The 14,059-nt window shown below is 37.7% G+C and overlaps 1 protein-coding gene across 10 annotated transcripts in view; it reads right to left on the minus strand.

Moving 5' to 3' along the window:
* Positions 1–14,059, minus strand: part of LOC126756665 (serine/threonine-protein kinase N) — a 69,308-nt gene that overhangs the window by 29,102 nt on the left and 26,147 nt on the right. For 4 of the 10 annotated variants that reach the window (XM_050469896.1, XM_050469895.1, XM_050469889.1 and 1 more), the window contains exons 1-2: positions 3,500–3,842; positions 525–840 (exon numbers count right to left, since the gene is read on the minus strand). In XM_050469896.1, the coding sequence (XP_050325853.1) occupies positions 525–840; positions 3,500–3,763 (580 nt within the window). In that variant the 5' untranslated portion in view covers positions 3,764–3,842. Of the gene's footprint in view, positions 1–524; positions 841–3,499; positions 3,843–12,821; positions 13,466–13,496; positions 13,701–14,059 lie in introns of those variants that run through there. The other 6 variants (XM_050469893.1, XM_050469891.1, XM_050469897.1 and 3 more) reach the window with 3 other exon arrangements.

A 14,059-nucleotide genomic window follows, 5' to 3' on the forward strand; every position in this document is an offset into this window, starting at 1 on the left:
TTGCTTCAATTAATTTTTTATTCATACAAATCATGAATAGGCGGACACATATGTGAGGCCTTTTCACATCCGAGGTCACAGCAACAATGGACTATTTTAAATTATGCTTGGCCATTTGCCAACTGTTGCTCCAATTCATAAAAATGCCTAGAAAGATATGAGTAGGAAGAGAGAATTCCAATATGTGTACTTGGTTGGCCCTTACGCCAACAACAAGCATTTTCATGAATGGCGCATTGTTGGTGTTTTATAGAATTGGAAAAGTTTATTTGTTTTTTGTTATTGCGTTGCCTATGGTGGGCAAATATATAAAGGATCCTCATGCCAAATTGATTTTTAAACAGTTCGCCGGATCAATTCAAATATAGTTTATTTGTTTATTTTTTTGTTCTGAGATTAAATCCATAGGGAATTTTTAGACACATTTTTGTGAACTTCGAAAATATTTTCAGTTGAAATTGAACAACGCCTACACTGCTATAATCTTATCTAGAATTAAAATTTTAAATTCTCAATGTACGTACCTCTGCCATTGCTCACGGAGTTGCCTTGCGTTAGGAGAATGTGACTCTCCAATTCTTGCAACTCCGATTTCAACTCGGCTAATTTGCTATTGCTTTTCTTCACAATTGAAGCCACGTCGTTCAAGGAGCGTCGATCTTTGGCTACCTCGCGCAATTTCTCGGCACCCTCTTTAATTTTCAGCTCTTTGCGAATTTCACGCCGTATCGCCTCTTTGATTTCCTCGAGGCGGTTAGGCAGTGCACTCTCGGGAAGATTATCGGTGAAGCCATATTTATGGCTGAGCTCGTAAAGGACGGGATGTTTAATGTAGTCACCCTAGAAGAGAAGAGAGCAAACAAAAGAGAGAATTGATTTTTATTTTCAGTGAAACAAAATTATTTTATGTAATTTTCAGTATACGGCAATGTTTGTGTTTTAATAAATGTAACGCTTAAATGTTAGTAACTGAACTAAAAGTAGTTATTTTGCCAAAACTGCAAAAATAAATTATCAAAAAATCATAATTATTACGCAAGTACAATAAACATAGGCGCACAAATTTAAAGGTTCTGAACCAGTGAAAGCTCTTTCTGGGTTGAAATCCCAATTTAACTAGATAATCCCTTCACGGTTGGCTAGCATTAAAAATATTGAATTCCAACTGACGGAAAGAAAAATACTCTGGTGCAAACGTCGTAGCGATGGCTTTATCTTTAAAAGTAAAACGGATCTTGATAAACGATTTAATGACATGTACTTGAACTTGAAGAATTTTAATTTCATCAATGTTATGTCGTCAGGGGTTTTCTGGACTAGATATAAAAATTTAAAATTTCAATCATTCATGATTGAGGCGGAGATGAAGGAAGTACCTATTTATAGTATCAACATTCTTCATCATGCTTGGAAAACTTCTCACTTTTCGACATCTTAGAAGGCCATTATCTTAGCAATCTATTATAGCTAACTATTACCCATATACATACAGGGTTTATCCGAAAAGTACTAGAGCTGAGTCGATTTAAAATCATTTATTTAACCAATAGTTACAGTTCTTTAAAAACTTTCAAAATAGGCGTCGATGCAGCGCGATTTCCAAGCATTGAGGGCGTCATAGAAAGCATTTTCCGGAATAGCTTTGAGAACCGAGGTGCATGCTGCTAGGATCTACTCTATCGTCTCAAAATGCTTGCGTTTCACGTCCTTTTCAGGCAAGGAAACAAAAAAGTCCATCTGGGCTGTAGGGCGGCTGCGGAAGCGTTGGGATGCCAGCATTGGTTAGGTACCTGTTCACAAAAAAGGCGATGTGAGCCGAGGCGTTGTCGTGGTGCAACTTCCAATCGGCTGCGATGTCGTGTCGGCCACGATTGACCTTTCGTTTGAGTCTCTTGAGGACTTCCATAAATTTAACATCTGCGCACATGAGACACATTGTAGGTGTTTGTCGAAGTTGCAGGTCTCCCAGCACGGTCTTCATCAGCGACCTCTTCTCGGCCCTCTAAAAAGACCTTGTGCCATCGAAACACTCCACTTCTTGCTAAAGCAACATTTGGGTAAGCCTGCTTGATCATATCAAAGGTCTCTGTCGCAGATTTACTGAGTTACACACAGTTTCGCGTACCTCTGCTCTAACGAACGCTGAATTTTTGGCTTGCACCACTCACAGAAACACGTCGCGCGAAAATGTTTGTCCTGACCAGGTGCTCGGAAACAACAGGAAAATGACCAGCTGCTCGTTCGTTAGCTAGGAACGCCCTCTACCGAATCCAGTCAGTGCACGCACGCTCCGAAGTACAGTCGCCGCGGAAGAAAACCAGTCCTATTATTATTCCGGACAAACCCTGTATATTCGGGCTCTCTATCAAACTGAATAAACCGTTCATAATCGAAAGTTCGTCGATCTATTAAATTATGCTATTGTTAAATACCTATAATTAAGCGATTAATTTCGTGAATTTATTTCGTTCGGAAAACATAAATTACATTTTACACAAACCCATAAATAGCTAACAAAATTATTCCTTATGAAATTCATGCGGGCATGTGAATACTATGTTATGTACATATGTATGTGCCATATGTATGTAAGTGAACGTAAACGCATAAAAATATTTTTAAAGGCGATCGATCAGACACAAACACAGACACAGTGTTAGGCGAAGGTGTACACGTAATCGCAGAGGCACTTGAACCATAAAACAGAAAAACGGTAACATGCACTTGGCATTAATAACAAACGTAAATAAGCACAAACACACTTAAACACCTACACACATAAACATTTGAACTCATGAACACGTACAAACAAGCTAATGTAATTTCCAACGCGATGTAGTTAATAAAATGGAAATGGGAATAAATGTAATAAAAACCAAATACAATAGTTAAGCACACACACACCCATACAGATAAAGAATACGTGTTCATGTGTGTGCAATTATGTGTAGGTGTACGAGTGCACGTGCTTATGAATGTTTGCAAATGGTCAGATGAGCTGGCGGTGGAGTGAATAGAAGGCGAATGGACGTAAAACCTTTGCCAATGAGCAACATCGACAACAACAAAAACGGTGGAATAATTGAATTAATTTTCAGGGCCAAGAAAATGCTTGCAAAAAAATTAACATTATAACAAAATATGTAATGTAAACGCACAAAGAGAAGCGGCACAATGCTGAACACGCTTCGATATACTTGTAGAAACAAAAACAAAAATCCTTAGACACAAACACCAAAGTGCACACACACACACACACAAGTGCAACGAAGCCAAATATGCCGCTTTATGCGCTTTAGTTTCACTTCAAAGGCTTCCAACGGCCTGAACACACGATTATTCACTAAATTTTCTGAGTTTTTGCAATGCGTGCGTTGGGTGAAGGAGAAAACAACACCTCACAGCAGCACCCACAGGCCACTCTCATTCCATACACATAACCCAACACAAGCAGGCTCACCCCAACAAATGTAAAAGTGGTCTAGAAATATGTCTTTACCTCGTCACTGTAAAATACCGAGGAGGCGTGCGAGCTGACCGTGACGCAAATGGTGCCGCGGCGCAGCGACTTCAGCGATCCTTTGGACACTTTGCGCACGCGTATGGACTTGAGCGATTTCGAACGTTGCAGCTCCATGGGCGACGGCGTGTACGTTGGCTCAGGCGTGGAGGGTGGGGTGGAGCGCGGTGTATTCGATGCCGATGTCGCCGACGGTCCATGCAGACTGAGGTGGGCCTTGACGCGCAGAAAGAAGGCATGCATGTGGCAGAATTTCGCGTTTAATATACGTGTGTGCTGCCTAGGCTAGGCTACTTCAAGGATCGGCTGACGGTATGTGTTGCTGCAATTATTGGTGAGTGACGAATTTTAGCTATTATTTTATTTTGTTTTTGGTTTTCAAGTTGTCGGTCTTTTAAAATTTTGAGATCTATAAATTTTGCACAATTTATTTTGGATTTTTGTACTTTTAAGAGATAATTATCTGGTAACTCGCACGGCATTCGTTCCACCTGTTGGCCAAAGGGTACACTTTCACTGTGTCAAAACAGCGTGTCTAGGTGGGAACTTTACAAAAAAAAGTGAGCAACAAGGGAATTTTTGAAAAATAATGGTTTTATCGGCAAAAAAAAGTGGAATATTTTTCCTGTGAAATTTGAGCATGCCTAATACGATTTCTTATCAACAACAACACAATGCATTTAATTGTTAAAACTGCTTGCGAATACATGTTTCTACATACATATTTACGTATTTGTGGGGTTAAGAAAATCTTGCTCGACCTGAATAAGGAATAACAATCACCAGCAGAGGAAGCGAGTCAAAACAATGCTCATTAATCAACAGCAAAAATTGCCACTGAAAGCAACATTTTCTTCTTCTTCTTTAATGTTTTTCTGTTTTCGTTTTTGTTTCCTTTACAAAGCTACAATGATATTGCTAGTTAATATACAATAAGCGACAAAAGGTTCACATCTAAAAAAATTAGTTTATGTGCATAAGTTTACATGAAACATTTAGCTCTGTCTGTCTGTCTGACTTCGGTTAATATAATAAAAGCTTTATTGGAAAAAGGTATCAAACATACATTAGGATGGAACTAAAAAAACGTTTATTTCTTTTTGTTAAGATACCGCGGAAGTATCGTCCGAAATGGATAATAAATTGTGGTAAAGTTGGAGCCCTTAATATTAATATTAGCACATTGTGTTTTTAGATTTCTCCTAAAAGTTTTGTTTGTATGCTTAATGTATAGTGAAAATGAAAATGTTCCCCGTAAAAAAATTAACAAATAATCTACAAGAAAGGTCCAATATGATTGTTTGCTAAGTCGACTCGCTCAAAAGTTATATAGGTTCACAGAGATTTTTCTTTTCTTTATTGTTTACAACAAGTGTAATAACTTTTTAAGGTAAAAAGCTATTAAGAATATTAAAATTAGACTTTATATTTGACATAAGCCACAAGCCACAAGCCCAAGAAACAACTTCTCAACCTTCAACCGCAATTCCGTGGATAGATTCTCATGACAGTACTTACAGTATTTAGGAATTGTGTATTTAGACTATTTAGTATAGAATCCACTAAAAACGATCTATCTTTAGTAAAAGACACTGAACATTGCAGATGAAAACTGAGTAGTGAACTTCCAATTGTCACGTAGTGTACTATGGGGATTTGCCAAGCACGTTCGTATACATCTCTCGTTTGTTTTGCAATTTCTGTTGCTTTCTTTAGTTCCTATACTTTAATGAGTTTGTTGTACTCCGCAATATTGCTTTTAGCTACTATTTGTAACATTAATTCGAACTTATGTACCTAAGAGTAATATACTTATACAAGAACATTAGGATGCGCTGATTTTTATTTTGCAAGTGAAGGAATCCTGTACATACAGAGTATATAAAAGTTGCCACGAAGTTTGTAATAACCAGAACGAAACGGCGGATACCATAAAATATATATGTATGTATGTGAATTATCAACATGACAACTTGATCAAAATCGAAATAGACGATCTTTTTTACATTATTAAGCAGACCTACAAAGTGAATTCCAAAGTAAACAGAACTTTTTGAATCTAGCGCCTATATGTCGACTGCTATCTTTATCGATTGTCCAGTGAGAATTTCATGACATTTCATTGATTGGAAGTGAAGTTATTGCGTTTTAAGTGTCAGTATGTTTGTGTTATCGGTGCAAAAATGAGCTTCGAACAAAGAGCCAACATTAAATTTTGTTTTAAAATTGGTAAAACTTTTAACGAAACGTTTCAATTGATAAAACAAGTTTATGGCGTTGATTGCCTATCTCGTAGCAGAGAGCACGAGTGGTTTCAACGTTTTCAAAGTGGTCGTGAGGACATAAATGACAATCAACATGTGGGCTAATCAAAATCCATGGTCACCGGAAATTTCATCGAAACTGTGTTTGAATTCATCAAAAATTAGCCGAAATCATCATTGAAATTCATGGAAATGGAGTTGAACATCTCCAAAACATCTATTTTGACCGAACATTTGGGTTTACGAAAGTTGTGTGCACGGTTTGTTCCGCACAAAATGACTGACGACCAAAAATTGATCAGAATCAGAATCATCGATCGACGCTTGTGACCGATTATTTGACCAAAAATCACATTTTAAACATTAACCACTCCTCGTATTCACCTGATATGGCACCGTGCGACTTCTTCCTTTTTGGAAAAGGCATTTGCTTATGAAAGGAAAGCGTTATGTAGACGTAGAGGCCATTCAAAGGGCTTGCACCGGCATACTGGCGGCCATAAAATAAACTGATTTTGCCGAAAAAACCATTTGTTGTTGTTTTTTTAAGTCCTGTTTACTTTGGAACGCACCTTGTATATTCCACGTGAAGGTGGTTTTTAGTAAACATCGGGGCTTGGAGGAACAAAACGATTTCCGTTGAACGCAAACAGAAGTCCAAAACAACACTTCATAAGAAAGGACCATTTGTATTTTATTTTGTGATAAAGTGTGGCAACTCTTTCGCATTTATTTATGTAAATATGTAAGCATATATGATGTAAATTGCAAGAACTTGAACTGAAGTAAACAATGAATTCAAATCAAAAAATTAAAATATTGCTGAGAAGTAGAATTAAAATATGCATACTCCGATGAAGAAGTATGAAGAAGTCAACGAAATGCAAGAACAAATGAAGCGACAAGGTAATGAATGCTAGCTTAAGTGTGTTTCAGCCACAAACCCTTCACGAGACATACTCGTATGAGTGCTTACTCCGGAACCTACAGTATGAAATGGAAATGGAAATCTGCGCGTGGTAGCAATGTAAAGTACTTCTACTTACACAATTAGCAAGCAGATAGACCGAATTGTGTGTGGAATTTATTGAAGGAGTTGCCTTGCACTCCTTTCAAGTTGAACTTGACACCACACCATGAAACAGGTGTCAAACGCTGGGTGATCCCCCCAAACCCTGCACTGAATAAAAGCCATTAATAATGTGCTTGGCAACGCTATTTTGCAACGGTGCTAAAATACAGCACTCAGCTGCAATTTGGTTTGCGGAGACACCCAAAGTGGAACATTTTCTAAAGCTTTCTCAGCCACTTAAAATATTGCAATGCACAGCCCACACGAATATAAATTTAGATTCCACATTTTACAACAAGAGACAAATGTGAGCATTTTTTCGAAATCTAATCGCCTATCTTGGCAGAAGTGGCATTTACTGCGACTGCTATGTAAGTCAGAGTGACTTCAGTTACGTTTTTTAAAGTCAATAAGGGCCTGTTGTCTGCTGAACCTGCTATCTTATCAAATACAACTTTCAACAACTATATGTGATTAAGTTTGTAGTTAGAAATATTGTATATGGATATAGAAGAGAGGAAAGACGATTTCTCTTTGGAATTTGTAAAATAATGTACAACAAATATGCTGATATTTATGAATTTCTAAAAGTAAATTAAACACTTTCTCGAATAGAATATCACAACTACCGTTATGTGTGGTGTTTGCATGGAATTGACTTTCATTTTCGAAACCAAAACATTTTATATACATACATATAATATGTATTATTTCATCAAAGAGCGTTTGGCAACGCTCAATACTTGTTCCACCTCTAAATTTTGGTTTTTGGGGTTTTCCATTCTGTCTGATTCTAATTTGAGGTAAACAATAACTTTCTAATACAGATATTTCGCCGTTCACAACATGATTTACACCCCTGAGGCACATGTCATCCTTATTGTTCGACACTGCAAATGTACGTTGACAGGTTGCCACCTTAGTTTTGCATGGAAGCAAACGGTCGCCCAGTGAATCGTGTAAAACCTCGGTTAACACGTTTACCTCAGTGTCCCGCTGTACATTTATATATATAGTATATATTTACATATGTACACAGCCATAGTTGCAAATATTCCATAGAATCTATATGCATACATACATATGTTTGCATGTATGTAACTGTAAACATGCGCTGTCAACATTTGTGCACAAAGCTTCGATTTATAAATGGAACCTTTTCACTCTCAATTTATGGCGCTAAAACTTCATTTCAATTATTATTGCGTTTCCCTTTCTATGACATTCGTGCGGCGTCACTATCAACGCAATTTCATTTTAATATGAATACCTGTGCACATGTATGTATGTACGTATGTAAGTAGGTCTGTGTGTGCATTTTTATTAGCATTCTTTTGATTTTGATTTCACTTTCTAAACTATTCGAAATTTCTCTTCTATTTTGTCGTGTTGTTTGCGTTTTTTCTCACTCCATTGTTCTTCATTTTTAATTTGGCTTTTCGACTTAATTAACTCGGATCTCTTGACATTTTAATTAGTTGAATTGTTGTTGTTGCAGGGTGCGCACAAATTTCATCTCGGCGAATTGAGGCGAGTTCAATGGTATTTATGTGTAAAATTCGAGCATACATACATACATAGAATGCTTATTCATGTAAAGGTATGTATGTGTGTGTAAATGTGTGTAAATATACCTTCCGCGAAAAAGGTAGACTCAATTGGTTTTAATTAATGATTAATTAAAATATTTCGCAGCTTTTGTCAGCACAACTGGTTAACTATGGCTGAAGAAAGTAAGGCAAGCAACACATGATACAAAAATATCACCAATAAAAACATTTAAAATTTCCTTTTAGTAAGAAAGCATATACAATACAATACATCTTTGTATTTTTAAGAAATTTAAGCGAACAAATAGCACAATATTTCTATTTATGGCAACAATAGTTGCAGTGAGTCATACAACTAATTCTTCATGCAAACTAATTCCCTTGAAAATGTCGGACAAAATAAATAATAATAAAGTAGAAACACGAACGGCAACATTCCCCCAAAAAGGCGCGCCCGATAAGATACGGCTTGTGTGAAAAATTTCATCTACATACAAATATGTATGTAAGTATGTACAATCAAGTACAAAGCCTCTATATCTCTGTACTTATGTATATTGCATATGTATGTATGTTGTAAATTATTTCCTTATGTTTTTATACCCTTAACAGGGTATATTAAGTGTCCACGAAGATTGAGAGAAGCAAACGTCGGAGACCTATAAAAAACTATATACTATTGTATAGATGATCAGCGTGATGAGCTGAGTCGATTTAGCCATGTCCGACTGTCCGCCTGTCTGTATATACGATATATAACTAGTCCGTCAGTTTTGGAGTTATCCATCTAAAATTTTGCACTCGTCCTTTTCTCAAGAAACAACTCATTTATTTCAACCGCCGATATTAAACCACTATAGCAATTAGCTAACGATCCGATATTGGAACAATTTTTTCGAAGGAAACAACTATAGCATATACGAGGTTGTTTAATAAGATTGATAATAATAATTGAATATCGTGCAGTGATAAAATTCTTATTTTTGGAAGGTGTAGCACCAAAAGAAATTCACGAACGAATGTTAAAAGTGCATAATGATTGTTCACCTACAATTAGAACAGTAGAAAGATGGGTTGCTGAATTTAAACGTGGTCGTACTAGCCTTGAAGACGATCCACGAGAACTCATTAGACAGTGTGAGCCATATTTTAAATGAAATTTTGGGTTTTAGAAAGCTGTGTGAACAATGGGTGCCGCATTCGCTAACAATGGAACAAAACACATTCGAATGCGACTTTCTCAGCACCATTTTGAGCATTTTAAAAAAGACAAAGTGGATTTTGTGTGTCGATTCATCACTATGGATGAGGCTTGGTTCTATCACCATCATCTTGAATCAAAACAAGAGGCTAACAAGTAAGGAAGGGCTAAGTTCGGGTGTCAACGAACATTTTATATGCATGATAAAGTGATAATCAATTATATCATTTATATATTTTTAAAATACAATTTTTGTAAAGTTTTTCATTCCGCTATCATCATTGGTTCCTAATGTATACATATATTATACAGAGAAGGCATCAGATGGAATTCGAAATAGCGTTATATTGGAAGAAGGCGTGGTTGTGAACCGATTTCACCCATATTTCGTACGTGTCATCAGGGTGTTAAGAAACTATTATATACCGAATTTCATTGAAATCGGTCTAGTAGTTCCTGAGATATGGTTTTTGGTCCATAAGTGGGCGAGGCCACGCCTATTTTCAATTTTTAAAAAAAGCCTGGGTGCAGCTTTCTTCTGCCATTTTTTCCGTAAAATTTGGTGTTTCTGACGTTTTTTGTTAGTCGGTTAACGGACTTTTAGTGATTTTCAACATAACCTTTGTATGGGAGGTGGGCGTGGTTATTATCCGATTTCTTCCATTTTTGAACTGTATATGGAAATGCCTGAAGGAAACGACTCTATAGAGTTTAGTTGACATAGCTATAGTAGTTTCCGAGATATGTACAAAAATTTATGTAGCAGTATACAAATAAATTAGGCTTAGGGCCTCCGAAAACACACCCAAGTTTTCTCAAAAAGCTAGTCACTCCAAATATGCCGACTAATGCGAACATCCTTTGTGCCAAATTTCGCTTACACATAATATCTTTTTTATGGCTTAATTATGCATTTTATAAAGGTTGTTGTATTTGCGCCATTTTGTGGGCGTGGCAGCTTTTGCCCATCTTCGAACTTAACCTTCTTATGGAGCCAAGGAATACGTGTAAAAGTTTCATCATGATATCTCAACTTTTACTCAAGTTACAGCTTGCACGGACGGACGGACAGACGGACGGACGGACAGACAGACATCCGGTTTCAACCCAGACATTTACTCGTCACCCTGATCACTTTGGTATATATAACCCTTTTATCTGACTCTTTTAGTTTTAGGACTTACAAACAACCGTTATGTGAACAAAACTATAATACTCTCCTTCAACTTTGTTGCGAGAGTATAAAAAGGGATATGCACCTGGTTGTTCGGCTTCGAAACGAGTTCGTGTCCGGAAATCGGCCAAGAAGGTTATGACATCAGTTTTTTGAGATGCGAGAGGAATTTTGTTTGTAGATTACTTGCAAACTGGTAAAAACAATTAATTTTGAATATTATTGCAACCTTTTGGACCAGTTGAAGTAAAAAATTCTTGTAAAATGACCCGGTTTGCTAAAGAAAAATATCCTTTTTTCATCAGGACAATGCACCGTGTCACAAGAGCATTTTGACAATTGGCTGATTGGTTCGAATTGTTGAAGCATCCACCGTATTCACCAGATTTGGCACATACCGACTTCCATTTGTTTCCAGAACTCAAAAAAATTTATGCGTGGCAAGCGTTTTACATCAAATGGACGGCTGTTGGAGCGTATTTTGCGGCTGTTGGAGCGTATTTTGCAGCTGTTGAAGCGTATTTTGCAGACCTTCCGAATTCTCACTTCAGAGATGGGATCCACAGATTGGAGGATCGTTGGAGCAAGTATATTATTGTTCGGGGAGATTATACTGAATAATATTTTGAATCATAAAATTGGGGTTTTCTTATCAAACGAAGTTAACGTTCTTTCTTGTTTATATACAAATGTACAAAAAAATGTGTTTTCTGCAAAAATTGGATAGCAGTCCGCTTAGAGTTAATGGGACAACAAAAGCTGTCGGCATAGAACCCTTTATGTACAAAAATTTCACCAAAGTGTTGCATCGCTCATTGTTGTGGCAAAAAGCTCACAGCTCAAATATTACACACTTTCAACACCTCAAAAAATGCTTTAGCCTGAAGATATAGACTATTTGAAGTGAAGTTCATATTCCGTCAAAAACAAAAAAAAAATGACATCAGAGCATAATAAACTAATTATTGAGTTGAGTACGCATAAAATTTGGCCACTTGTTGCGTATTCATTAGTAACGGTTCTCAGCACACAAAGAAAGCAATTGTCACAAGATATTTATGTAGCAGTATACAAATAAATTAGTGCTTTCTCAAATATGTATGCTTGTACTCGAACACACACCCAAGTTTATCTACAGCCGATAAAGCTAGTCACTCTTTATCACTTTCGACTACGAAACGCTCATAAAAGTGTTACTCATGTCTTTACTCTGACACTCTGACACTGACAAAGGAATTCGCATATACACACATACAGATATCAGCTAATTTTTTCATTTCCAATTTAATTATATTGCGATGATTATAAAGGTATGTATGTATTTGCGCACTATTTTCATCTACAATCGGGCAACGCGCCCACAACACTTTCCCGACAACATTCGATTTCTCACAACAAAGGCGACTGATAATGCAGGCAACCCGGCATCAGCGTCATCTTCATGGGCTCAACAATTAAATTTCCGACAGTAATTTAAAGCAAAGGACAGCAGGTCGACCCAACAAGGTGGGGGATGGTGGAGGAGCGGTAGGCGCTGGACGGCCGCGGCTTCAGTGGCCTGTCAGGCGTACTCACAAACATTTTGTGCACACTCACGCCACCGCACCGACCCATTGAGCACTGGGCTCTGCAGGCAAAGCCGGAAGGGACGCCAACAAGGGCGGAAGCAAGATTTGTTGGCAGCCAACTTTATGTGTGTAGTTAGCAGTTTTTGCGTTTTGTGCACAAGTGTGTTGTTGTTGTTGTGCTTCTTTGTTGGTTACAGTTATTTATAAAACATCGGCTAAAATGTGTATTTATAAAATAATCAATGAAGACTTGACATAATTAAAGCACACATGCTCTATGTGTGGTCATGGACCGTTAGCAGGTCGCAGGCAACTAATTATTGAGGCGGTAGTGATATTTTACACATATGTAACTGTTTTAAAAAGCACTATTATGTTGGGTTATACACAATTATTTAATTAGTTTCACTGCCACCACACAAGGAAAGGCACCCGTAGTATCTATAGATTTCTAATTATTCTATTTAATTACATTTGTCACTGTATTTGCGCTTATCACTAGTGCTCGCGACACGTCCAAGAGCGAGAGGCCGACGAAACCTCTGCGAACCGCTTCACTGCGCCTCCCGGTTACACACTGAAAACTGGACGCCACGATGCCACGATGCCACTAGCCAACTGTCAAAGTAGTAAACAACACTTGGCACTACGCGGCGACACTACGAGATTCCGTTTAGCGGCGTGTCCGTATTACCACAATTCTCGCTCGATAGTGTAGGCGCAGCAAATTCAATTAACCAAAACGCGGCGACCGACAAACCGCACGCAAAAAATCGTTATCGCAATCGTAATATTTAGATTACGAAGCGCGAAAAGCCTCCTCTCTGGCGGCGTCTCATCGCCGTCTTGCGCCAGTCAGTGGATTTTGTTCACTTGAAACGCTTGCGATAATATTTTGCATTTTTGTTTTTCCACCGTTCGACGTGTTTTTTCGTTTATTCATATTCTTCCACTTGCACAATATTTTCATTTATTGTAATCGCGTTTGGGTAAATATTTCATTTACTATCCATATATGTATGTATATATAAGCAATGGTGAAGCGATAAGGCAGCGCAACAACAAAAGCAAACAAATCAAGAGCTCTATTTGCCGACAGCGGGCATACACTGGCGGCGCCAACAACACGACAAGTGAAAATATTCACCTTTTTCGCACTTTCCGGCAGCACAAATAATTTAACTCGCATTAAGTTTGATATATTTTTATTTGCTTATTAATTAAGCCTGCCATTGCTGTCTAAAATGGTATTTGTAGTATTTGTTGACTTTTGCCCGCTGACAGGTATCAAATGATACTTCTGACGACGCGAAGTGCGGCGATACGTCCGATATGCCAGTGAATCTGCATATGACTGTGCGCGCTATGTCAAACGTTTCCTTCGAACGACATTCTAACTGCCGTTAGTTCGCACGTAAGAATATGAAAACGCCATTAGCGACAGGCAAACACCTTCTCGTTAATGTGTAGGAAAAGGAGAATTTACAAATGCGCACACACTGGCACGTTCATAAGTGGAATGCTTGTCTCTGCCCTGCAGGAAAATTGATCGCAAAGTATGCGAAGGCAGGATCCTCAACCAATTTTATTATAATATAATAGGACTAAAATGTGGTAGGATTCGAGCAATACATCGGAGGCATAAACCTCTTCTCAATGTCAAGAAAAAAAACTACTCCTTTGAGCACAGAATATATAAAAGGAGTCATA

The sequence above is a fragment of the Bactrocera neohumeralis genome, chromosome 4 (assembly GCF_024586455.1).
Source record: "Bactrocera neohumeralis isolate Rockhampton chromosome 4, APGP_CSIRO_Bneo_wtdbg2-racon-allhic-juicebox.fasta_v2, whole genome shotgun sequence".
NCBI lineage: Eukaryota > Metazoa > Arthropoda > Insecta > Diptera > Tephritidae > Bactrocera > Bactrocera neohumeralis.